The sequence below is a fragment of the Varroa jacobsoni genome, unplaced genomic scaffold, assembly GCF_002532875.2.
Source record: "Varroa jacobsoni isolate VJ856 unplaced genomic scaffold, vjacob_1.0 contig01607, whole genome shotgun sequence".
Classification (NCBI taxonomy): domain Eukaryota; kingdom Metazoa; phylum Arthropoda; class Arachnida; order Mesostigmata; family Varroidae; genus Varroa; species Varroa jacobsoni.
Window position 1 is genome coordinate 25,556 of NW_019214660.1, and position 27,457 is coordinate 53,012.

General features: G+C 45.4%; 2 protein-coding genes across 3 annotated transcripts in view; one reads left to right on the forward strand and one right to left on the reverse strand.

The window, feature by feature from the left end:
* LOC111272096 (centrin-1) overlaps nt 1–23,677 on the forward strand; it is a 28,386-nt gene extending 4,709 nt beyond the window's left edge. Inside the window, exons 6-7 of one of the 2 annotated variants that reach the window (XR_002687315.2) lie at nt 20,283–20,431; nt 22,611–23,677. The gene's annotated coding sequence lies outside the window, so the exon portion shown is untranslated. Of the gene's footprint in view, nt 1–20,282; nt 20,673–22,610 lie in introns of those variants that run through there. The other variant, XR_015315606.1, reaches the window with a different exon arrangement.
* Nucleotides 1–27,003, reverse strand: LOC111272094 (uncharacterized). The gene is made up of 3 exons (XM_022853307.2): nt 24,549–27,003; nt 5,510–6,233; nt 1–5,097 (listed from the first exon to the last, which is right to left on the reverse strand). The coding sequence occupies exons 1-3, from the start codon at nt 24,909–24,911 to the stop codon at nt 4,037–4,039; spliced, it is 2,148 nt and encodes a 715-aa protein (XP_022709042.1). The 5' UTR covers nt 24,912–27,003; the 3' UTR covers nt 1–4,036.
* Nucleotides 27,004–27,457: the final 454 nt, after the last annotated feature.

A 27,457-nucleotide genomic window follows, 5' to 3' on the forward strand; every position in this document is an offset into this window, starting at 1 on the left:
TTTTATAAAAATATATATACGTAAATGCATTTTGAGCATTTATTTACATGTCGAAGTTCACATCGTTCATTACACCATGTAATCGTTGTATCATTATTTCTTGTCGAAACTGCAAGCGTTTAGTTGTTTCTCGTTCTTACATTCGATCGAAATACGTCGATTCCAACACACGTTGGACGCTCGAAATCCCACCCGTATCCTTCATTGCGCAGGTACCCGAAATCCCTCTGATTCAATTAATTTTTACGCCATTTCATGTATCTGCTTTTTTCTAATCACTGTTGATGGCCGTTGACGTAAAGGCTACAGATGCGTTTAGCGCTTTTAAATATTATGATGGAATCCAGGGAAATTATCGGTATGCTTTAAGTCACCTAAGACTTGTCTGACATTTGTTCGTTACTGCCTAACGAAAATCCACCGCTCCCATCACAAGACAACAAAATTTCTCAAACTAGGTTGACGTTTAGGTATACAGATTGGCCTTAGCGTGGCTAGAAAAATCCAGCAATTTTGTTATTACTGTTGTTATCCATGTCCGTGTTGATGTTACGCAGTTTTTTTTTTTTTTTTTTTCGTTTTTCTGTTTCGAAATGTGTGTCCCTTGTCTGCGTCAAAAGACATCGATAATCACGCTGCGTGTAATCGTTTGTGCATTGATTCAACTGTCACCTGTCGCATTGCAATCACATTAACATAGATATAGGGTTACGGAACACTTCTCATAATATCCCTTTGGTGTGGCCTGTATAGATTCATTTTCTTCTACAGCCTTGTTGCATTCGGTAATAGTCGTTTAGAGCTGAAGTAGTCTGCTCTTGAATGGTTCATTTGTTCGCCTTTTCGTAGATTACTCGTTGGGCCATAAACACCTATGATAATTTAAAAGTATCTGAGATCAATTTTTCGAGTTCAAATAAATTGTGGGAAAAATCATCTCTCCCCAATAAATGCTATTCAAGTAGTCTCTAAAAGAGCGCATTCCTACAGGTCTCACCCCACAGTAGCATGACGACAATAATACGATATTAATAATACTATTTGGCTGTAATACCTTCAGTAATAATAATAATAATAATAATAACTATTATTATCGTTATTATAATAACAACTCCAGACCACGCGAAAAAAACGGTCGTGTATTCTAGTAGATGTCACAGTATCAACTTGATCTCTGAATAGCTCGTAAAGGATTCTATTAATCTTATGTGCACGGCGGGTAGCGAAGATTGCTGTTTTTTTCAATGGCAAGAATCGTCAAAAGAAGCTGCGCCGCAGTGAAAACATGAGTCGCTTTTCATTTGATCGTATAGCACAAACGAGCAATTGTAACGCCATTGTTGCCACCCGCCTGTGTGGTTCTGCTTAAGTATTAATGTGCCTGCTAAATAGAGAAGTTCCCTTGGAAATGTGTCACACACTCCGGCCGTCCAGCTATTAGTCGATGCAGAGAACGGCCACAGACCTACTATAGATTAATGTGTCAATCTTTGTAGCGCCTGTTAAATTACTGGAATAAAGGTCCACCGAAGAGAGGACCCTTTTGAGAAGCAAGGAAATTTACTGTGTTCGATTGCATCGAAGGAATCAAAGCCGAACATGGTCTCACTGGCGTATATCCGTTTGGGCTAACGTCAACTCGCATCGTTGCAAAATAATCATATGTTTGACAATAGCTCTGCTCGGTGAGGTATACATTGATTCGTGGTCGCTGGAAGTCATCTCAATACCGATCGTACGATTCGGCAAGTTTTTCGCGCCATATTCAAATTTAAAATTCTCATGAGGATTGTCGTGGCGCTGTTGGCGCTTTTAAATTATGTCGGATAGCACTATTTACGTCGCCATCTCACTGCAAGTTACCTCCTGAAATTTTTCTACATTATTCAATGTGACTTGTACAATGGATTGGAAACAATATTGAGCAAAGCGGTTGTCAGTACTAATAATGCCCTCAGTAGGAGTAACATATTTTCAATAAACCAATAATAATCACCATCATCATGATCGATCAATCAATTAATTAATTAATCGGCTATTTAAAAACCGTGCGACATCTAGGTTATATATAAGTATGTTTATAGTGTTGTTGTTGTTGTTGTTGTTGTTGTACTTGTTACAGCACGATAGCATGATTGACACGCTGGTCCATTGATTATTAGTGTTGTTTTTATTACTTCTGCTGTGCCAACTTCGTTCGTAGTGTCACCGCACGAGTCTGGTCCTCTATCTGGTACAACGCTATAATCAATGTCTACCATCAAAAGTGATCGAATAGAGACAATGCTACAACTATGATCATTTACGCTATTTCTGCTCAGGTGTGGAATCCTGCAGACTGAAGATGTTCGATGGTCATTATCTGGAAGGCACGCTTTGATATGCTTTGATACGCTGAAAGTCTGCCGACAATTGCAATTTTCTCAGACCATTTATTTATCATTATGATCCTTATTATTATTATTCCTCAAGAGCCTTTGGTCGAACAGAGTAACCGTTACTCTGTCTCCGTATAACGCCTCATTAGCAACGGAGGCTTCTAATGTGAAATCGGTTCTCAACGATGGATCCATGGAGCTGATATCTACTTGTTATGGCAGTGTGTTGCAGCGTTTTGACCATTACTAGATAATAATATGCCTTACGGAAACCGGCAGACGCGCGTCGCTAGACAGCATTTGTTGGAAGAACTGGTATTTTGTCGGAAGACATTAGTTCCTCACTCCGGAGCTCGCTTGCTATAACAGCCGAACCTCCAGATAGTTACAAATTAGGAATTACTATAAGGACACTGCCTGCTTCCGGAACGCAGCGCGCGAAGTGGCCTCGAAAGTGTTATATAATGTTAACGCAAGCACTTGCTTATATCTGCAACAGCCACGGCGCACAATGTATAATTCCTGCAGTCTATATATATATATATATATATATATATATATATATATATATATATATATGTTGTTCTATCAATATGCTCATCGATTGTGAAGACCTTACAGGCGTTTCGCTGTTTCAAAGTGAGATATACAGAATATCTTGAGCCAGCTCCTCACTGACAAAAAATAGCAGGTTGCTGAATTTGTGCCATTAGCCGTGATCAACCAGCTCATGATTACGAGTGGTCTTCGTCTCGTATGACTCGTCATTACCGCATCTTGCTGATAAAATGTGAAAAGGCTCCCATTACTGTGAAAGCGCTGATGAATATTTGTTGAACGTAGACTCGTGGGAAGCTTGAGGGAACGTTGCTATTTACGTCGAAACTAGTGGATTTGCCAGAACATCATCTCTTGTTAATAGTGGTCGCGCGATTGAGTGCGTGGCGAACGAAGAATCATCGTTTACTTGTCGGCAAACAAATGATTTGTAACAAGTAGTTGCTTGTTATATGACCAGTATCCCTTCGTCAGATTTAGCTTGTCCTGACTAGTGTGGTCGAGTGTAAAAGTCCGCTTAGTCCATCAGCTTGTATTTGGCAACCTCAAAGTGAAAATTAGGTTGGAATGATTGATTCCTTTTTTCGTAGCCAAAGTAGAACTAACTGTATCTGTCGAGATGACTCGGAGCGGGCAGATGTGTCGATGCATTTCCTCGTTGACATGCAATAATCACCTCACTATATGTAGATCTTATTGTTATGTACACTTTGGACTATTCACGAACTATTCACAGTTTCTGCTTATTTGTTATTTAGCCACGTTTAACCACGCACATGTCGAACAAAATGATTGTACACAGCAAGGATATGTATGATGGTCGAGGCCAGACGCTTTCTTTCACCGTATTCGTCAATTACCCTTCCCATTTCTTCAAACCACCATGTCTTCTATAGAGAAGCGAGAAACAGGAAGAAAATTGTGTACTCACGGTTTTCTGCAATCTGGATAACTGTGGCCAACACGCAATATTTGATGCTCATTTACATCTCATTTTGAGATCTCGACTGACCTCGGACAAGGTTGATCCTTTCCGTTGCAAACAGATTCGCTGTCTTGGCAACTTCAGCAGCTCCGGTAGTAGTTCACTACCGAGCAGCCTAGACGGCGCCATCTGTAGGATCATGTGCTCCATGGGGCAGGTGAGAAGGAATTGGGCCCATTGGCAGTTTATCACTACCGGAAGGTGGACCGTAGTCAAGCCAAGATGCTGGAGGTCCTCCGCCACTGTGGGGTCCTCCAGGACTCGCCTGGCCGGTCGTGTCCAGCTGAACGCCGCTTTGGTGAAGAGCTACTCCTGGTCCCGCGCCCTGCAATGCAGCCGCCAATTGCTGTTGCTGTTCCTGCTGTGGGCGTGGAAGTTCGTCGTGACTCCTGTCGTCCTCGCGACGCTTTAAGCAGGCCACTTTCGGGTTGAGATTGCGTTCGCGCACCTGCTGCTCGAGCGTCGTGATCACCTGTACCGCCTGGTGCAATATTCCAAGCTTGGTCTGGGCCTTGTCTGTTTTCAAATGTATCTGGCACATCCTTCCGAGTTCCTTGAAAGCGCCGTTGATATCTCGAACGCGGATGCGTTCGCGTGCGTTGTTCGCTTGTCGCCTCTCGCGTTCTCGTTCTGCTTTTGTTTCGGGATCGTCATCTGCTCCATCGTCGGATACTGAGAAGGCGTCGGCCGAATTTGAACCCCCGCCAAGACCCATTGCGGGCGCTGGTCCTGGCAATGGTAGGGCTGGATTACCGTGCGTAACCTGATTAACGGCCGCGCCGGGCCATGCCGGGTTGGCCAACGCGGCTGCGGTGAGAGGCTTCCCGCTGTAGGGCGCTGGTCGTTGATTGCGTTTCGCCGATTTAGCAACAAGTGTCGGTGATCTCGATGGTGCCACCGCGGGACTTGAAGTCTTTGACCTTTTCGCCGATTCGTCCTTTACCTCAACTTTCAACGGAGGCGGAGGGTTTGGGTATGAGTTCATCTTGAGCTCGGCAGGACTTCCCGCCTGACCATAACCTGGACTGAGAGGGTACTGCGGTGTCGGTGGAACCGCATTTGATGGACTAGCCGCTTCGGCGTGGACGCGTAAGATGTTCACTGCATCGTCCAACCTCTCCTCCATGACGCCAACACTGTGACTCGATATTAAGTCACCACCGCCTCCTTGATGAGCTGTAATTAGTCCAGCAAATCATTAATGATACGACTTATAGGAAAGCGAACTTTGGGAATCACCCTTTGGATGAATTATTGCTTCTCTATAATAGTAGTATATATATATATTTCTTTTTTTCACATTATCTATACAAATGACTGCAGTAGCTTATCATCATATCAGTTCAAGCGGATTCAGAATATAGTTTCTCTAGACGTATGTTAAACTATGTCAAGTTCACACACCTTTACTGATAACGCTACGCAATGCGGTCATAAATGACCCGAGTGAATATCATAACGATGTTCTCTTGTTTATGCTACTAGGCTACTTCTTTACTACACTCTACAGAAGCTCCAATGTTGGAAGGCTTTAGCCTTTACAAGAAGACTGTTTAGAATAACATCGTACAACATTATTCACTCGTACCTGCTGTCGTGTAAGATAACTGTAACCGCTGATCCTGTTGTTGCTGCTGAGAGGTAGGCGGGCCTTGTTGATGCTGCTGGGAGCCCTGTTGTTGTTGTGGTGAGGCCTGCGCCGGCGGTGCTGGCTGCGACCAGCTCTGGGGGGGCGACGAGCTCGCAACCGGTGAGGGTCCATAATCACCATAGAGTTTGTTTGCTAGAGCGACACTGGCAGAAATCGGATCCGCCGCTAGCGTCGTACTAGTTGAAAGTTGTTGTACTTGTTGTTGTTCTCCGTTCAGGCCAGACCCAATCCCAGCGACTCCCCCAACCCCAACACCTCCCATCGTTGTAGCGGGTGGTGGCGGTGGCGGCGTTGAGTAATCACTCACGAAGCTTGACATCGGCGGTAATGTCGAAAAATGTTGTTGTGGAGCGCCCACACCTGTGCCCATAACCCCCGTCAACTGTGAGGTCTGCTGTTGCGTCTGCTGTTGATGCTGTGGTGATTGCTGTTGGTTGAGTCCCTGACTATGCTGTGGAGCGATTTGCAAAGACGGAGGTGCTGAAGGCTCGTGGTGCAGGGGCGGCGGCGGCGGTAAATTGCTGACGCCACTGTAGTACTTGGTAGGTACCGTCGTCCGCGGGCCGTTCCACGGCTCGCTTGGTCCGGCGACGGGATCGAAGTATTCACCGCTGGATACGCAATACGTAGTTTTGGATAACGGTCCGAAGTCATTATAGCTCTGAAAGGATAGAAGTGCGAAATAAAACGTGTGGGATAGTAAGTTAATATCGAATAGTAACTGCTGAATGAAAGTCTACGTGAGAAAGGCAGCATTTATGCCTACCTGGCTCAGGGCATGGTCTGAATATCAAATTTTCAATATACGCATCCCAAAGTCCTTTTCTATAGTAGCCATAGATAACACACTTATCGACCGCTGTTGATTCATATCTCAGCGTTGGTGAAATGATAACAAAGGATTTATTGAAAAGTAAGAACAAATTAAAAGGTACGGCAAAAGAGCAACAACTGGAAGGAGTGTTAATGGGATTAGCTTGCCAAATCATAAGTCTGTTACAGAAATTCCTTATAATTCCAGCAAAACCAATTTAGGCAGTTTTGAAGGCCAGATTAGCACGTGACTCCCAGGCCTTGATATAAAAGAGCAAATGAAAGTTAGGTTAAGATACGCACGCATACTTAATTCTCTTAGTTTTTACTAAAAAACTTGGAATGTCTAAAGCTTTGTAGTCAAGTTACTTTATAACATGATCTTATGCATTTAACTCTTCATCGAGCAAATAGGAACAAATTTAGACACGCTTTGCTATCATTGCATCAGGAGTCCCTAATTAAGCACTGCGCAATTATTTACCCTTCCTACGGACAATGTTGATTTCAGTCCCATATTGAGTTGAAGGCGGTCCCCATTTTCTTTTTTTTTTCGACTTTTTTTTTTTGACTTCTGCAAGGCCAAATTACCTTGGCTCGATTATGTTAAGGTGCGTTTCGTTGTTGAAAACGCCACAGTTTTAGTCTTCTTTGATGTGCCACAGCCTTTGACTGATGAGATAATGCTATCCTGACATTGCTCTCGATGTGAAGTTCGAGCTGTTGGTAGGCGTCCAAAAACCATGCAGCTTCGTCAGAGGTTTCTCTGAGCACCACGATACTGGTCCGAAGGCAAAAAGTAGCCTGTAGCTGATAATTTTCACTCGCTAATTATCATCATGCTCTAATAATGTCAGAATGTCTACTGCTCACTAGGACTAGTACTCAAGATTAAAAAATAGTAGTGATTTTTTTAAAAATCCTCAACCTCTTCTTTTTTAATGTCTTAATAGTTTATCGATTCTGTCCCCTTACGCTGTAATTCCTTTTGGTAGTTCAGCGTCAGTCGGCGTTCTTCTTCAGAATGTTCATGTGTACACTCTACGTTCCCACACTTTGAGATTAATGGTCTTTTTCGTGAAAGAGTAGCAGATTAGATACTAAATTGCTGGCCGTTCGTCTTATATGCCAGAATATGCTAGTGGGATGCAGTGAGGGGGAGCCGGCGGTCATTGTAACGTTAAGCAACTTCAAGTTTTGCGCCTTGCAAGTTACGTGGTCCGTTTACGTACCGTCAGTCGTTGCTCCTTTGTGTTAAGCTGTTCGACCTTATTGGCCGAGAATATTAATTATACATATTTGAATGCGTTCTGGTTCGAACCGGGGCTCCACGCTATTTTTTTCAATGTCGCTTTTGCAATGTGTTTTTATTTGCAGCGAAAAGCTGGAAGCACGTAATTAAATAATCTATTGTTGAACTTAATGTAATTGTACCTAACGAAAGCCTTATTGATCTTTGTTGGTACCTATAAATAACGGATTAACTACTAAGAAACTAAAGTATGAATAAAATGCTTCAATGAACGCGAATTATTTTGAGCGCTCGTACTCCTTTAATGAAACTTCAATAAGAACGGTTCTCGTTCCGGAGTTGTCCTGCCTTGATGACGTCATCTTTTAACTTTTTTTGTGTTGGCTCCGAAACGATTATTTAGAACTGCTTTGAGCATCTACCGATATCTATAACCCAACATGTAGTGTTTGGTCGAATAGAAGTCTAGTTACATAAAAATTGACTAGTTACTTAGAACCCATACCTATCCCACAGGAGTACTAAAAGATGTGCACGTTAAATTATCCTAACGTAAAACCCGTTCTTTCAAAGAACTGATCCACCCCTAAGTGACCTACAATGACTAAATTCGACTTTGACAGATAGCTATACTTAATATGAGATTAGGGCATTAGCGAATAATTATGGAACGAGTTAAATTCTAGCCGGCTCTTCGGGGGTCAATTTTTACTAGATAAGGCGTTTCGTGGCGTATTTTTGTCGCTTTCGTTAATTTCACCTTCTTTTTTCCCGGCGATTTATTCTCGGCGAGAAAGGTAGCCTCCAATCGATCGGAAGCGGCCGCCTCCTCGACGACCCTGTAGAATGGTACGTCTTCGGTCCGTGTTCCATCTGCTGCCTGTTTAACCTGACTTGGGTAGGGTGACTTGAGCCTTTCAGATTCTAGCCCCGGTGCGATCGACCCGCAGGCCGGGGCCAGATGTTTCTGTGATCAATGTCTCAACAACCTGAGATAATGGTGGAGATTGCCGAGCGATCACCACGACCTCTAGTCAATCCACCGAGTGCTGAGATTTCGTTAGGGGCTCCCACCAGGCAATCGGTTCTAACGGCAGGTTTGGCGCGTGTGTGGACGCGTGCTCCACCAAGCACAAGTCGTTTCTATAGCGGCGTCACAACGGCAACACAAATCTTAGAATTCTCGCAGAAGTTTTATTGTGTTTTAGTATAGGCAACAGCTAACATGTATTTCTGATAGAACCCAAAGTCCTGCAGGGAAAAGGCACAAAAGCGATAGGCATACCGCAGGTCTTTGTTGAGTAAAAATTACAGATCGGCATGTTGTGCTCGATCTATGTATGCTTCTAGCCAAACCACTATTCCACATAAGTACTAATGGAGGATAGCTGCAGATAGAACACTAGGAATCGAAGCAGGATATCACTGTACGTACGCTATATACTGCAATGTGGGCGGTGTAATGTATATAGATAGAGATGATCGATCAGTTAGGTAATTCGGTTTTGTTCTTAGCTTTCGGGTTAAGCGGTCGACGTAGACATAGAGGTGGCCTATCTGCTCATAGCTAATCTCATAGCTTTAATGGTGGCACTTGTTGGATAGACTTATTACATTGTTCGAATTGGTAACAAGCTTAACAATGTATTTTTAATGAGAGTATGAGAGAATTTTTCCAAGATACATCGAAAAAGCTTTCAAAAACCCTCCGAGAAATGAATATGCTGTAAAAACTTTTGCTTGATTTCCTTTAAGGACTTTTCATGTATGTTCTCGCGATACGCGTGCTTGAGCCAACATCGATCCGTTGTGCTTAGGGTCATGTTTTTAAAGCAGCACAACTACATCAATCTTATCAGGACGATATATTCTGTTTCACTCCCCGCAATCTAATTGGTCAAAGTAGTTCTTACGATAAGTTTTGGCAGCCTGCGATAGATCCAAACTGCTCGCGGGGTTTTGAACAGTAGTTTGTCGACCTTTGATATTAACGAAAGCTATTAAGGCATCGATAAACTTTATCGAACTCTCTGATGCCCTTCACGACTGTAGTAGCGCTTATGCTCTGCTTCTTTTTTTTTGCCGATATACATTTATCAAGTCGGTCTTAGGCGCTTGCTTTTGTTCCAGTTGTAATATCCATACATCAGATTAGTCCATATCCATAGATTAGCACAAACTTAAACTTTGTACTTTATCAGTTTTTGGCAAAAACATAAACACCATATAATTTTAGTTTTTGGAAAAAAAATGTTGATATTTATTTCCATTTATTAGCTTCTATTTATTTTAACGTTAGTGACCAACTGAAGACTATTTTCACCCCCCCCCCCCCCAATATCAGTTTCTTCTTCTACTGTATTATAACAGCCAAACAATCTTTAGTGCTCTCAATAATAGCCAACAGCCAGTCAACCTATCGGCCCCTTAACGACACGATAATGTTTCAAATTTTGCGTCTCCCCAATATGTTACCAATACAGGTTCGCTGACTGCTTTATGTATTGACTGACGCTCTCGAAATAGCTCTGCGAGCGCTCTTATCATCAGCTGCGATTTGGCAACCGCAGCATCGTCACTAGCGCTTCTTGCCGTCGCTTAAAACTGCGGTGTTATTACAGTTATTTTTGTCGGAAGGTGTGAGGGGCCGCCGCCACTGCCAGGCAGCACCGAAGTGACTCGTGGCAGGCCATTCGGATCTCACTTCGCCGTTTTCAGGGGGGGGCTAGATCTGGTCAGACCAACACTCTGTCACATGCGGAGTCATCAACATCAAGAACAGCCCCCAACTACGCACATGTTTGTTGCCTCAACTTGGCTTCTGCTGGGTGACTAGTGTCACGGCAATGGCGGAAACGATGCAGGCGTCTGGTCCAGACAACGACAACGCCAACGCTGCGACACAAAGAAAGGCAAAGAGCAATCTTTTTGATGCTACTGTTGCTGGCGAAGTTCTGTTAGCCAGCAAGCGCAGCATCTAATCCTGGCAAGCCACTGTGAGAGCCCGAAGATCGCCGCTTCAGCCGAGACCACTCGACTGAGCCGCTCTTGGTTTTGTCTAGTGCCGCTGCTGCCGCCAGTGCGGCTCGTTCCACCGCCAATGGAGTCGATGGCGATGTCGACCGTCGTCGTTCTTCAGCAAAGTTCAGGAGGAGCTGCTTTATTCTTGATGGCATTGAGCATCAGACGTCATCGGGATAGGCCAGCAGGCATCAGGCAGGCAAGCGAGCAGGTAGGTAGTTCTCCAGGCCGCAGTATAGGGCAAATATACATACGTTATGTACGCCCTGCTGATGCCGGCGGCTCGCCTGACGGAGCCTGATGCAACTGCTGTCCGTTCTACTCAAGTCATTTTCATCTTCGTTGTGGTTCCTGATGTTGCTGCTGCCACTGCCGCTGCCTTAAGTTCAATTGTCGGTCGATGGGTTAGTGCGACGCAGACCTGAAAAAGGCCGATCTCTTCGCTGTTCTTTGAGTAAATCGGATGCTCGCTCGCTCATTCGGCCGATGCTTCGTTCCCGTCTCAGTGACGCCCGTGTCGCTTCTACTCCTAGGGAGGTTGCCGCCGCTGTTGCTATCGGCGTCACCAATGTCGATATCGTCCTCGTCGTTGCTGTTCGCTGCCATTGTCTCCAGCGACTCTTTGTCAGTTCTCTTCTTTTTCGACTTCTCCATTTTCGGATGCTGCTACCCCCCTTGCTTTTTGGCCGCATTTCGTAGGGGGCGACCATCTGTTCGCAGAAGAAACGAAACCTTCGCCGTTTCCCCGTTATTGTCTTCGTTGTAGCTGTTCTCCGCTCCGCCTGCTTCAGATGCCGCCGCCGCCGCCGCGGTTCGTGTAGTCGTGCTCTTTGTACCAGCATCGAGTGTTCGATGCTCGTGGTTGACTGGGTTCTTCGGCTCGTCTTCCCAGCTCTGGCCTGACCGGGTTCGCTTGAATCCGGCAGCGACCCTCTCGATAGTAGCCCGTTCGCTAGCTGGTCGTCCCTGGGCTCACCACAATGTGCTTCGCTTCTCCGGTAACTCCGCTGCCGGCTGCTGCGACGTGCTGCGCTTCTACTGGTAGACATGCAGTCGGAGCTCGTCCCGGTAGAGCGGGGCTACCTGGCTGGCTGGCTGGCTGACTGGCTCGCCGAATCGCTCTCCAGCTAACAGGCAGTTTTTTCGGCACCAGCAAGAGCAGAAGCGGCGCTCCAGCCTTCCTGGTGACTCTAGTGGCATTGGTGATGGCGACGGGCGCTGCTGGGCCGTTTGACTTAACGCTTTAGTTGTTGCCGGTGTTTCGTTGCCGGCGCCGCTGGCTATGGAGGGCCGAGCGCTCCCGGGCGGTCGGTGGTGTCGACGCTGTAACGACGAAGACGACGAGGATGATTACACCGCATCGTCAACGACCGTAGCGACTATCACTGTCCAGGCTGCTGCTGCTACTGCCACAGCAGAACCGCCATTGAATGAACACAAGCAAGGCTCACTAGGCCCGTTAGGGTAACTACAACGCAACAAGTAGAACCTGAGCCTGCAGCAACGGATGCCCAAGCAACAGTTCAATCTTCATCTCCTTCAATTACTCGTATATGATCAGTAGGCAACAAAAGGCGTTGTTTGGTTACAGAATTGAATGGCAAAAACAACAGCACGGCCACCATTACCACACACCACAACAGGGCATCAGCAAAGACGTCAATATGAGCAGCAGAAATACGGACGTTGCAACGGCAATCGTGGTACGAAGGCTCGCGCCACGGTTCAATAGGAACAGAGATTCTCGTTCTGTTTCCACTGTTGTTTAACTGCTGCATGATTTTGCCCGACGTGTGTGTAGTCGACTGGACTGTTTGATACCGCTGCTTCACAACAACAGCAGCAGCAGCAAATACACACGCACACACACACAAACAAACAAACAACCGCGCACACCCATCAAGCGTCGTCGTAGGGACGTTCCAAACCATATCTATCTCAAAAAAGAGGGACGCTGAGACAGTTTGGCTGCCTCAAGAAACTTAGCTAGGAGGAAGCTGGGCGTGTTTACGGTTCTGGCTTTTGTGTCTCAATTTTTGCCTGTGTGTTCTAAAACTATAAGTTTATGTACAGTTCAAAGCAGCAGAACACTAGCGACAATTGCCGAGGTTATAATACTCCGGCTTAGCAAATTGATCAGAGGGACGAACGGCCGCCGGACGAACAGCCACAATCGCAGAATCGAAGCAAACGCTTTAGACTAAAGTACGATGAAGCAACGAGCACTCGCTAGCAAAGGGAACTGCGCCATCGGATCAGGACAACAGGGCCCCCCTTCGCCCTTCGTCGCCTCCGACATCATCGAACGCTGCGTGGTCCAACGTCAGGCTACGACTACTGAGCGTTGTTTTCAGTTATGTTACACAGCAATATATGGCAGCAGCAGCGACAGAAAACATGACAATAACATTAGAAACAGCAACAGCAGTAACGGCAGCATCATTAGGCAATGATGCTGCCGTTGCTGCTAGGGTACGGGCGGCCCATGGCAGGCCTGCGAAAGGCTGTTTTGTGTTCAGGACGACTCAAACGAGGAACAAACAAGCGTATTTATACAGAGGACCCTTGAAAAACTTTACATCTCAAACTACTAACTAAGCTGAAAATGACGCCAATGAATAACTGTATAGAGTGAACGGCGACTATTGAAAATAGTAGCCGAAAATGTAATGAGTAATGAGCCATTATAAGAACAACCTTAGATATAATAGCATATAAAACAACACTGCATGTACGCCCAAGCCGAAATAAAAAGATAAGGTTTACGTTCCACGCCTGTGATGAAAAAGCGGTCAGAAGGCGGGGAAAAAGGGGTGGGAGATGTAAATTTCCCGCCACCCAGGCTACGCACTTGCAAAGCTTTTGATCAGCAGTGAGCCGTTGAAATGTGCTTTTCACGCTTCTGAAGATGACGCCGCTGTTGTAAACAAAAAGCCTGATCTGTGGGTAGCGTCTGCAAAGGCGGTAGCAAATTGCTACTTAGCTTGCTTTCGGCGGATGATACCTCGCAGTCGTACTGCGTGTGCTTGTTTTTAGCAGGAATCTGTCCGAAATGGTACAATACATGGCTGGATCGAAAGAGAGCAGAGGGAGCTCTGTATGCAATACAATTCTTTGTTCGTTGGCCAACATCGCTTTTCGTCCGCGGCCGTGTGTACCTGCCGAGTAATGCACCTTGTCGATTCACCATGAGTAGCAATGTGGGCGACTTCAGCATGCCGCGAAGCTTCCACATGTAGTAACAGTAGCGGTAGGAGTTTCCTGTAGTGATAAAAGCATACAACGCATACTTCTATCATTCTCGGGCAGTGAACAAGATGAAACCCTGATAAAACAGGTAAGTTGGCCTGTCTTCAAACGGCATATCTCTTATCCGAGACCAGGCTTGGTGAGGGCGACCTCTCAATCTTTGCTCAGCTGGGCCTCGGTCCATCTCTCGCATCAGCGAAACGAGATCGACCGCCATTGCTGTTGCTGGGAAATTGCTGTGAATTTGCCCGTGACGATTGTGGAGCGTACGTTGCGCGATGCCACCGTATAGCACTATATGATGATCACCCGCTGAGATCCGCGACCGAGAAGCGGCCCTTGTTGTCGTTCAAAATAGGTAGGCAGGTGCAAGCAAACCTTTTTCTCACCTCGGCACATATTCGAACCCGAACAGATTTACGCGAGCGGTCACCGTAGGATTTTTAACCAACGCAAAATACTCGTCCGTGGCACCGATGCCTGCCACCGTCGCCAGAACGAACCAAGAGATCTGGTTCGACCATCGTCCGATGCTCGAGAGATGAAGACGAGAAGCATTAGTTTAAAATGAATATGACCTATGGCTTTACCCACGCGAAACAACAGGTTTCAAAGAGGGCGTTAAAGAGGTAGATGTTAGGACAATAGAAGATAACAACACAGTATAGCCCTGCATCTCTAAACAGAGGGTAATTGCAGAAGTATTCTCGGTAGTTTTATAGTCACAGATATCTAGAACGGGTCGTATGATGTTTCACTAAATATTCATCTTAGGATAATGATTACTTATACGGTTAATTTTGGCTCGTTGTATTATGTAGTTGACTATTCCTGTGATGCTGAAGACTCGTTCGACAATGGTTAGATAATGGAATATCATGATGGGTCTGACGATAATTATAAGCCTATAGTTTATCGCTCTTTTTACCGTACTGTGTACCAGTAGATTTTATTGTCACGGCATAACTGAGATTTCCAACAAGGATGCTCCCTCCGGCCTCGTACTCCGAAACAACAGCAACAGCAGCGGTAGCGGCAGCGGCATACGGTAAAATCTGACTGTAACAATACGACATATTAACCGTGACACGCCAGCAAACCCATACGTGTGTCTACGCAAAACTCCTAATAGAATAGCGATAGCAATGCAAGAATCTGCAAGTCCAATGCTATTAAACGCAAAAAGCTCTATATCTACTGTAGAGCTGAACTGGTGCAGTGAGCAAAAGTATACAATATACGGCATTAATTCAGGTTACAGGCAAGGGATGCACCATATTAGATGTATACGTAGATACGTAATCAACTCGTATTTAATCAAAGATAACGGTTCTGCTCTCAGAATATAGACATACAAGGTGTCAGTTCGGGGCAAAGAGCTCTCTTCTGCTTTATACTTCACAAACGAGATCCAACCCGATGACAGATCGTCATCTGCCATTTGCAATTTGCTTTTTTGCCCCATCAGTCGCAGGCCATGGCTCATCCGGTACAGGAAATAAATGTCCGCTATCGTTAATTGCCTACTGACTATGAACTCGGCCGGCGCTAATTCAATGCACGATCTGCGCAATACATATGAGAAATGACGCAATTGACCAGTAGTCTCCATTTGTTCTTGTGCTGGGCGACGAATTGTTTCTGCATAAACATATATTTGGTACTCAGTTACTTTCTTGACTGCGCCAGTACCTTGTCAGGACGAATAGCTTGTTTCTAAGGAGCCGCGCTTCCACGATCGAATCTTTTAAACATGAGCTACAAGTATAACCGAGAATCTAGTTGTTCGTGTAAATAAATACATACACATTTATATGTACATGTGTGTTTTCGAGTTAGCGCCAGAAGTTCTAACAATGTGCTTTGTCTCTTTCTAGCTCCAACTTTCGCCTTGTCTGACATTTCGATACGGTCGCGCATAAATCACTTTTGTTTACTATAGGATGCGCATGCACATACGTCTAGTTGTGACCAATGCATTTATCTACTGAGTATCTGTTTGTTTTTCGTTTACACGTTCGCCCTATTCGGCGCACGACGTCATTGCGAGACGCGAACAGCTTCTACAGTAGCTGCTGGGATCAGTCGCGTCAATCGACTCTGATGCTCCTCGATAAAAGTAAGGCCATTTACACATATATCTTTTTCGTTTACAATATCTTGATGTCGTTCTATCCGCGGGAACATTTACGTCCTGTAAGAATAATGCGCATGATTGAAAGCCTCTATAGGTACATGGCCGACAGAAAGAGAAATGGCTAATCACACTTCCTTTGAGACGCCTGCTAATCAGGGGAGTATTTTTCTAGAAAAAAGAAAAATGGAGCGTATTGCTGCACCCCAAAAATTATCAACAAAAGAGACAATCACAAAGATGTGACGAAAAATTCCCTCGAAAAATGATTCTGCCCCTGCCAGTCCTAAATGCAGTGCTCGGCTGCTGCAAGAGGGTGCTATCGCTTCTGGAGGCATCACTTCTGTGTACTAGGATTCTACGAGAAATGAGCGCATGCCCGTGCTAACTTTCTTGGTTGCTGTCAGCGCCGCCGTCGATGATATTGTCGCGGCCTAAACGGTCCATTTGCTAAAAATGGCCTGTACAATAGGTTTGCCTAATTTGCCCAGAACTTTTTAAACGTATCACTGTGGTGCAACGATGTATGTATTATGCTTAGGAGTAAACGGTCGGGCGGACGGAACTAGTTTTTGTATGTAATTCTATTATGTTTGTTGTGCTCGTCTGGAGCCAACGCAAGCATGGAACATACGCAACCCACGATCTCCGTACCGTTTCACACACAAGATTTAGATTTTGTCGGTTTTTATACAATCCTGTGTACGTATAGGTAACACTAGTCAAATGTAGCTCTTCTCTTCGCATGATACCACTCCTTCAATATGTTGTTGGCGGTAAACCAAGACCTGCTCGCTTTGAACGTAACTGATCGATCTAAAAGCCGTACCTTTCATCCATCGTTTACAAGGAAACCGGTATTACGAAAGGACGACTCGGGCAGCGTCAGTAACCCCAGTCGACCCAATCCCCTTCAACTGACCAAACAGTTCCCTGGAACAGCAACTCGTTTTTTCGTCGATTTTAAACCTTGCCGCCACAGCCGCAGCCGCCGGGGGTTAGCGAAGCGGCGGACCAACGGTCGGTCGTTGCGTTGCCGCTAATTGCCATCGTAAGCCAATGGTATTCGGGAATCTTCTGATTCTTCTATAACCGTTGAGAGAACATAGCCACTCTGCTAAGTACATGATCAGGATAAGAACAAATTGTCCTAACCGAATTCTAGCCCAACAGCTACGGCGCTAGTCGAAGCGGATGTGCTTGCCCCACCGATTGCTGTCACTGCGGTGCCCGTTGGCCAGTTGTGATGCTTTACAAATATGCCTAGTAGCCTTTAAACAATTAAATTATATAGAAGCGGTTCACCAGTTGGGCTAAAAAGAGGACTTCTGAGTGTTCGCTTGTGAGACGCGCAGTTGAGTACACTTTCTTATTGTGTACAAAAATCTAGCTTCTGATGCCTGTTTCAAGTGAAGACCAATCGTATAAGGAACCAAAATTGAGTTTACAAACAAACAATGGAAAGAACAAAGCTGGAGAAATGAGGACCCCTTATTACAATTGCGTTTAGTATTCGTGACATTGTTCGGGTTAGCGAAGAAAATTGATCAAATTTATTTATACAGCAACACCGATTCTAACATGATACAGTATGCTAATTAACATTGGACAATTAAAAACGTTCTTAGTAAGCATCGTCATTAACAAACGCTGCTTATGTAATATAAATATGTGCAATAGCTGAATTATATGGATCGTACATTCAATGAGTAACCGGAAGAAGATCAGTAACACGGAAATAAAGTCAATGACACATTGGATTCTTATAGGATCCAAAGAAAGAAACGGTTTATTGCTAGGGTTGTCTCACGAATAATATTTTCTTTCACAGCGGCTGAGATCGTCAAAGGCAATCTGAACAATCGAGGTTGTCGATAACGATTTCATTTTCTAAAATCAACACACATTTACAATAAACATTGTATAGCTTTTTATCATTTGTAAAATTTTTCCCCAGGCGCTTAAGCATTCGATGTAGCTACCCTATTATCGTTAAGATGCTGCTATTGCCTTCAGCAATGGCGGCAACAGCAGCGCCAGCGTTTGTAAAACATATCGAGACATCTCTAGCAAAAGACAGAGCGACCCATCGCTTGAAGGTCGTTGAAACGTAGTCTTAGCGTGGATAACACAATATATCTCAACTTCTCGCGCTTTTTGGTTATATGTACTTTTAACTTTCGGTCCCTTCGTCATCGTTCCTTCACTGTATATGCCTCGTTAATTAACTTACATTTGGTCTCAAGTCGCTTACATAACCCCGTACGTACTCACACATATCATCGGACCGTCTAGTTCACTATGCTAATACCAATCATGCTGTACTACCGCGACGATATGCCACATGTGTAGCTTCGTTAAATTAATACTAGCATCCTATCTCAATTCAAATTCGAGCTTATTTTCTAGCTAATACAATTGTATGTTTCTAATTCTGTCCAGTGTTGACTCCTTGCTTGCCTGGCCTTCGTTTTTACCGTATTCTATTGACTTCTTTTAGTTTCAACAGTTCCTGGGATCGGCCTTTTCCTCTTCATGTCACCTTACCCCTTGGTCCGCTCGTATTATCGACATGCCTTATCTGTCGCCACTCCGTCTAGTTACATTGTCATTACCGTCAAACCCCGCTTGATCAGGTCTGTCCGATTGCGTCCGATAACATCCAATCTACGCGATTCCTCCTGTGGCCGCAGACGGGGTGGTTTCGCCTCCGACTCCCGATTGAAGCTGAGACCAAAACGTCATCAGCATCGCTGTCGTCTTCGACGTCATCTCCGTCTCCGCGTTCAGAAATACGTTCTCCGACATCGCCACCGTTCGTTAGCTTGCCTATTCGAATGGCCTGTCCACCGTCCCTGTATTGGCACTGCCTCGCAGGCGTATTGCCTGTACAGACAGCAGTCCCGTTCACTCACTGCTCACCTTTCGCTAGTGGCCATCTTTAACAACACTGTTACCTCCCAGGCGAAATCAACGATCGCCCGCCATTGCCAGCGCCAGCGCACCGCGCTGTGGACACTGGATAACTTGTGTGACAGAATCGTCTGCCGGAGATAATAGTGTTGGTAGTAGCGACGTTACTGCGACGCTTACGGCGACAGTAATAGCAGTGGCTAAGGTACAAACGGCAGGAGCCGTAACATCAGTGGCGATACGACGATCCGATCCGAGCCTGAGCTGATGCTGCTGGCGGCCGTGGAGACGCTCCCTGGCGACAACGCCAGGTGTTTGTCGCTTCTCGCTTCCCTCCGCTGCTGCTGCTGCTGCTGACGTTGTTTCTGTAGTTGCCGTTTTTGTATTGCCGTAGTTGTTAGCGATCGGCGCTCGCTCGACGGACTCTTTCGGACTTGTCGAAGGCAGCGACGTCAACAGCGGCAGCGTATCGGTAGGGCAGGGTAGACTCGTCATCATTGCATTGGATCGGACGGTTTTATGGCATCGTCCGCTTGTTCGTCTGACTGTTCAGAAATGGCGGCGTTACAGCGCAGCTACTCCATGGCGGCGCTGACTCTCGGCGTAAGTCCGTTCATTAGTCGCTGGTTTGCTTGCCTGACGCTGACAGAGCACACTTAGCTAAGATTCAACAGATTAGTTCCAAGTTAGATAGCAGCGGCTGGATACAAGAGACAATGATGTCGAGTCGAGTGCCACTGCATGGCAATACGAGGTCGGGGGCTGTACGCAGAGTAGTATTCGTATAGCTAACTAGATTGGCGTCTGAAGCGACCAGGGCAACGGCAGGTGGACGGATACATAGATCGGGGATCTCTCGGGCATGGCTGTGGCAATTACGTGCCTCTATTACAACTGGCAGCGTTGTTGCTAAAAGTAATGTAGCATAAGCTATATATAACGTTTAATGAACATTTTTTGTTCGAATTCTCTAGTTGGTTGATATATGCAGAGAAGACACTTCCTTCTGTAATATATATATATATATATATATATATCATAAGATTCTTTGAACTAAAATAAAGCTAACATCGGTTTTATTGATTTTTTCATTAGGCGAAATTCATGAAAAGCTATGTGAACTTACTTGCCGACACAGAATAGCTAGACCCTAGCTAAGTTTATTATATATGGGAATACGGGTGATGATCCTCCCTTGGTGGCTTAATCCTTTTTAACATTTAAATTGGATTTAATGAATATTGAATTATTTCGTTATAGATATTTTTAGCCTTCATTAGCACACTGGTATAGAGGAATACATGTCGATCATGCCTGATCTCTTTCAGACGTTTCTTTTTATCACGATTCGTCATAAGCGCCTAGAAGAAGCCCGTCACAGTCTACTTAGATATTCGAAGTCTTTTCTCGTCACGTGGACACGTCAATACCAAATCAGCCTGCCACTTTATCCCGCATGCCTCGAAACAATCCCAAGGTAATTGTGGTCAAAATATCTATGGCAAAAGTAACACCTAGGTCTATGTGAAACTGGCTTCGAAATTTCCCACCGTGTAACTAAAAGCCCACAAATGGGTTGCGATGCATAACAGATCAGAAAATACCTTTTAGTGGAGAATGGCGAAAAAATTTTGTTTGATTTTCTCAAAGATGTTCTTGATTCAGCAGCTTAAACATTTTTCTACTGCAAACTAAAAATAAATTTATGCTTGACACCGTACTGCTCTATTTATTGAATTGACTATATATCTGAACATCCCATCCTTCCGAAGCAGTTTCGTTGTGCCCCAATCTGCAGCAGAACATGTTGCCTTATATATTGGATAACTAGGCCACTTGGAAGCTGGACCGCAAGCTAAATGTGATCAATGAAATCCCTCAGTTAACCTGTGAAAGCCTATGCGCGTGTGTAGGTAGCAAATTAACACTAGTGTATCCAACAGGTCAGTTCTGACTACCCAGCTGAGTCTTTGCATGTACCTGAGGCATGCGGCGGTAGCCAGTGGCCGATCGGTCTATTTGTCGGTCGTGAGGTAGCCAAATAGCAATTAGCTGCAAATAGACCGAGAAACAGCGGGAAACAAACTAGTGCTCTCATCACTGCGACAGTTGATATGTCTGCAGTTTCTGTGCATCTCACCGACAACCCTGCCTTGCGACTTCCGTTAGGAACAACGACTACCAACACTTTAGCTAACTGGCTGAAATTGAGTCCTCACGTTTCTTTCGATTGATCACCCGGTACTGTCTTACCCAGCATATGTGGCTGTTCTCCAATGCGGTAACGAGCGTCTTCGACTGACTGGCCTGCATGGCTTGCAGAGTTTGTTTTTTACTCACACTATGCCGCTGCCGTTATTATTTTTGTTGAAGCCGAAGCTTTGCTTTCCTATCTATCTTTGTTCATTTGGAGAGACTTTCCATGCCAGTTTTCATGGCAAACTGGCTGTTACAGGAAACAGAGGAAACCGTCCTCGGCGTTCACCTCTGCCTTCAGAGCAGGACAGTATTTCCAGTATGCACTCCAAACGTACAGGAACGGCAGCAATTGGACCGGGCAGCATCCGACTAAACAGGTCCCGCGCCTGGCTAGAATGACGCAGTCCAGGTGGAACTCCACTTCGTCATCAGACCATTTTGAACATCTCCTTTAACTAGTCTGTATATGTGTGGCTGGGACGTGTGGAGGTGTATATTTAGAAATCGACTTTTCGGCATAGGTAAGGGACCTGGATAGCGCGATGATATGGTCTCAGAGTACGTAACTCCTTTTCTTACAGTAAGTCACATGTGGAGAGCGCGAGGTAACAGCTAACACGTTCTCTGGCGTTCTGCCATTATTCTGCAGTTATCAGAAGACGAAGACAGTTGTATACTGTTATTGACCTCTAGCTAGAGTATAAATTACTGGTCTGCTGCACCCGAAAACTAGTTCTTTAACAGCTAAGTTTGTATCAGCACTGATAGTTATATTAAAACAGGATGCATCAAGGAAGATCAAGGAAAGTTAACTTGTTGGTCGCCGAAATCCTTGCCTCTTTATTCACTTTCTATGCAATATGCGGTTAGCTAACGAAAGATGAAGATAACAACCGGCAGGACATACCAAGGGGCCTGAACGGACTGGATTCGTGATGATAGCCCCTGTGAGTCAGAGGTGATTATCCGACATTGGATAGCAAATAGTTTGCTTTTTTTTCCGCATATCTCATGTTATCTTGCTTGTGCATAGCACGAGCCATAGCTCTCGCAGCATAGATGCCCCTGCAACGACTCGTGTACAGTTATGTAACGCTGGACGGGCGCAACAGCTTAATTCAGAGCGCTGTAACGACGTTACCAGCCTGGCAGCCACCGGCCAGCCGTGAATGGCAGCGGCGTTATTGACAACATGAACTTCGCATAACGCCAGATGACCTACTTCTAACGGCATATAGAGAAATTGACAAGACAATATTGTGCAACAGCTCTCAACTCACTTGCCCGCGCGCAGGTAGCAGGCCGCGTATCTTCTATTTTTGTCGAACGTATGATTCCCGCCTTCTCTGCGTGCGTCTCTGTGCGAATCCAGTTGTCCGTCAGTGGTGCGTGCCTGCTTAGGTATGAACACTGCGTCGAAATGACAATCTGTTCCTTTGTGTTCTGCCCTCTTCCAGGATTGGACAAGGATCACCAGGAGGACAGGCATGACGCAAAGGCGGCCGCCAGCCTCGACACCACTTTTGCCTCTAATACTATTACTGCCGCTCGATATGTAAGCTGCAAGCGCCAAATAGAGACGGCCCTGTAGCCATGGCTGGATCCTGCTAGCGGCAGCGGACTCCTCTTGTTTCACGTAAGCTATCTGTCGACGAGCAATGAAGCGTTGCTGGCAGATAATTGTTGCATGCACCAGCGCAAAACGCATAAGGTGGCCCACAAGCGGCAAACAGGGTAATCTCAGCGCCAGTAACTTCAACGACAGCAGTCAATGGTATTAGAGCAAGCATCTGTCGATTGGTTGGTGTGCGTTACTTCCTACTATAATTATTGATGGATCGAGCCTGACCCTGACTGGGGAGAATCGTATTCTCATAGCAATACAATGATCTATGATAATAATTCTAAAGTGTTGATGTGTGAAAAAAACCTCTATAGGAAGTTGGCTGGGAAACGGTAACTTCTTAGCGATAGATGGAACTTATAGGGCTCTGGACTGTTGCTTCATGAAGGAAATTATTGTCACTACTGTAATATATGTAGCCGAAAATCATTTAGGTATACAGCGGTAGCCTCCTAGTTTCTCAACTGACTTTGAACTTGTTTTGAGATAATCTGCACGTATTAAAGTGTACGACATTTTTAAACCTCTCATATTTTACGTGGGTTTTTATAATAGAGCCCATAATATTAATGAGTATTTTGCGAAGCTTTTGATTGTACAAGCGAGGACTATGTTTGGTGGTAGATCATGGGATGGCTTTATATGTAAAATGTTGCTGAAACTCATCATTCATAATTAAGCATCACCATCTAATAATAGAGCGAAATATGCATCGTATGCTCATTGTGTTAAGGCAGTGTCACAAGAACACAATCTTCATATAAGACGGTAGCCACAATAATGCCATGCAATTTATATATTTAATTATTTGTATTAATTATCTCCTTTAACATGACCAACGGTACGTAACATGGCGAAATTAAGAACCAGTCCAAATACAACGCTCTTTAAAAAAGTCAATTTATTACTCCGTCGTTAATTCTATGTAATGGAATACGCAAGACTCTCAATACAAGTTCTGTTCGTGAGAAACATTCAATGTATTCGTTTAGTTATATGAGCAGCCTGCTTCTGGAACCCCATAAAGACTGAGCCACTATTATAGTATAGTATTGTTTTAACATCCTAGCGCCCAAAATCAGAAGCTTTTCTGTCTATCTAACATCTGGATCTATGTTATTTTCATATATAGGAACTTACGCCTTAAAATATATCAGTTAAGTTCACTGCCTTGAAGAGTATCTGGTATCGTACATGTGACGATTCCAATAGTCGTTTCCGGCAAGCCAAAAGAGACAAGGTGTACCATAGAACAGTTGTGATATCGGCAGCAATGGCTATCGGAGACGAAATTTTTTAATAACTGCAAAACGTTTACGGACACCGTCGAATAAGGACAATTGGAACGCAGTTTTGTGGGTTAAGGATTTGGGCTGACTGGCGTATGGCCACTGATACCGTCGCAAAGCCGATAAACAAGCCGTTTCCATTACAAAATTAAGCATATGATGGGAATCCAGCCCAAGCACTCAAGTGAAGACTTTGTTAGTTAAGTGTGCTTAAGTTCGCACTGTGCAGATTAAAGCCACGCGCAGTAACTTAGACAAACAACTCGCTGTCATCATTTCGAAACGACGTTTAAAAAGTTTACGCCCAACAACTTTAACGGTTAAACAAAAAAAATCCCTTGGAACTAGTAGTGATGCTTTGCAGAGACACATGCACACTATGCATTTTTAAACACTCAGAAATATGATGATAATAATTATTATTATTATTATCACTGCAGTTAATTAAGTGAACGAAGAATAAGCGTTTGTTAAAAACGTACCGCATTTTGTGGTCCCGAACTGGTCGAACTTGGTGGACCCGTGGGTGCCGTAACATACTCGTTGAAGAATCCTGAGAGTAAAGTGGTGGTGGCCATGTCAGTGCTAGGCGCAACAGTCTGTTGAAGTTGCTGCCCGCCGCTAGTCAGTGGGGGCAAAGTTATGCCGGATCCAGGACCTACCCCCATAGGGTGCAGGCCACCCCCAGGCTGAAGCGATACGGCTATCGACGACGCCGACATTAAGCTGTTATTGTTGTTGTTGTTGTTACTACTATTGTTGTTGTTGTTGTTGTTTGAGATAGTGGATATAGGCTGTAGGGGCGGTAAAGGTGGCAGATCCATGGGAGTGCCAAGACGATGCATGGCAAGCAGCTATCGGCTAGCTACTGACACCTACACTTTTGCTTTCGCCAGCTAAGTCGGAGGCCGGGTAACGGCCAGCCGCCTGCGGTCAGCAACACAGGACAACCCCACCCTGCATGGGGACGGCCCGCTTGCTAGAGAGAGATTTGTGAACGAGTCCTCTTTTGTTGAAAAGAGTGAGGCTAAATAGATCAAAGATACTGCTTCAGTTCTAGGTTTGAAAGAAACAAACTTCCTTTTGGAAGCGAAACAAAGCCGCAATGTCGAGCCTGGCGTCAGCAGGTTAAAAAGGCAATAACGGCAATGTTCACCGTACAAACACGAACCCAACATGGGCTAAAATAACGGGAAGCAGTAATATAATAGCAGAAGTGCACGATGGGCTTCGAGACCGCTAGTGTTTGGATTATAACGCGGGCTATGACTCGTTGCGATGGCTTGTTTTATCGTCAAGCTCTTAGCGGCATTTAAAATGTTTCATGCTAAAAATTCTCACATGCATTTTGTATATTATCGCACACAAGATAGGAGTTTAAGTAGAACAAAAAGTAAATCCAGGTAGACTGTCGGTTCATAGCAATTTACAATTTCAAACACTAAGAGTTTATCGTTGTGTTCTTTTGTCGCTCATTTCCTTTACCTCAACACACTTTAATACACACACATTGATCCTGGCAATATCGTGTTGCGGTTCCAGACCTATGGCAAGATGAATATTTTTCTCGAACTTCTTCACGATGATGTATGATACTTCCAGCCGAAAACGAACTACAATCTGTGAATTACCCTTGTCTAACTGATTTTACCCGCCGTCTACTCAGCGACTAATTTCCAATTAACGACAGTTCTACATTGTATCGTCAGCTATTAAGCCACGAAATGTCGTGCATCCACAATGCTTCAAGTTTTCAGGTATTAAAGGCGACAGGTAACCAAATCCAACTAAGACTTCAATCAACTTTAAGCTACCATTTTTATTCGTCGGAGACTAGGCTCCGTAACCGTATTTTCTTTCACGCGGATATACACTTTTATCAAACACTTCTATTCTTTTCGTCTGTCCACGTCCACTTGTATTATTCCATTGGCGATCGCACCTATCTCGTGTGGCAGCCCCCGCTGCTGCCGTTAGCTCCAAGCACCATTGTTTCAATGTGCACGACCAGCATCACCGCCAGTATTGCTATTCAATGGCAGTAGATCGCACTTCGGGGGTATTCCTGGCTCATTGTCTGCTTGTCTGTCCAACTCGCTAGCTTCGCGAACCTCACTATCAGCGACACACTACGAGCTTCCCGCGCTGTGCCGCGCCGCGCCGCTTGCACTTGTTTTGTGTTGGCTCGGGGGTTGTTGTTGGCTGTTGGGTCGCTGTTCGCTGGGCTGATGTTGGTTGAACGATGAGGCGAGTTGAGGAGGACTGAAGCCGCTGGCTTCGTTAAGCTTCGTGCGTCGTTACAATATTCGCCTTTCTCACTATCCGTCTGAGCCGTAGTCGCGACTGGGGCCGCTGTCGGTGTCGTTATTGTTGTCGTGGCTCTTGTTGTTGTTGTTGCTGCTGCTGCTCCCGTCGTCGTCGTTGTTCTCACTACGACCGCTTCGTCTGCTGCTGCTGCTGCTGCTGCTAGTGTCGCTCACGCAGTAGCAGCAGCGGCTGCAAAAGGCGGCTATCTCCTACCGTTCTTTGCCAGCAATGGCTGCATAGCAAACGGACTCGTTGAGCGACACGGTCGTTTCCCTCTTCCCCTTGTGTTGAGGAATTTCGAAGGATCTTTAGAGAAAAAGAGCCTTAAAGGACTAGCCAGCCAGTTCCTCTTCCTGATGAGTTGTATTTAGTGCTGTGGTGGGCCAAAAACGCAAGGTAAAATCGTCAGCGGTAACAACAGCGTCGAGCGCCAGCGGCTCAGCTCACGGCGCACACACTGGCGAAAAAAGGACCACAGACACGGGGCCGGGTCGCCAGGCACAGCGGCACTCGAACGGGCCGCTGCCAAGCACAGAGCTAGTAAATGTGGTCGCCGTCAGTGTCGTAGTAGCTAGCAGCACGCGAGACGACGGACGGTTGGCGAAACGAACAGAGGGAAAGAGTCTGACACTCCGATAGAAAGAGGGAGAAAGTGAAAGAACGAGCACAACATGAACAGCAACTCCTTCTCGCTCAATTCGGCTTTCGCACTCGTTCACCCGCCGTAGTGCGTTGCTTGTGCGATGCTGCGAGCACCGGAGCACCTCCCGCTGAAGTGGAGAGGAGGAAGAGGAGGAGGCGGACGACGATGCTAACGACAACCACAACCGGCTGCTGTTGCTGGAAGAGCGGGAGGAAGAGCAAAATAAGAGAGGGCGCCACGGCCGACGAGTACACACAGTACGCCGCGCCGCCATAAGACGCTCTACCGGTAGAAATAGGCGCTGAGAGAAAGAGAAGGTGAGCTGCACGTTTGGCGGACTAGGGCCCACCAAAACCCGCGCACTTTGACTGAAACTATACTAGGTACAATGACTGAAGGTAGATGTAGGCCAAGTGTAAGCAAAGCGACCGTGCGAGGTTG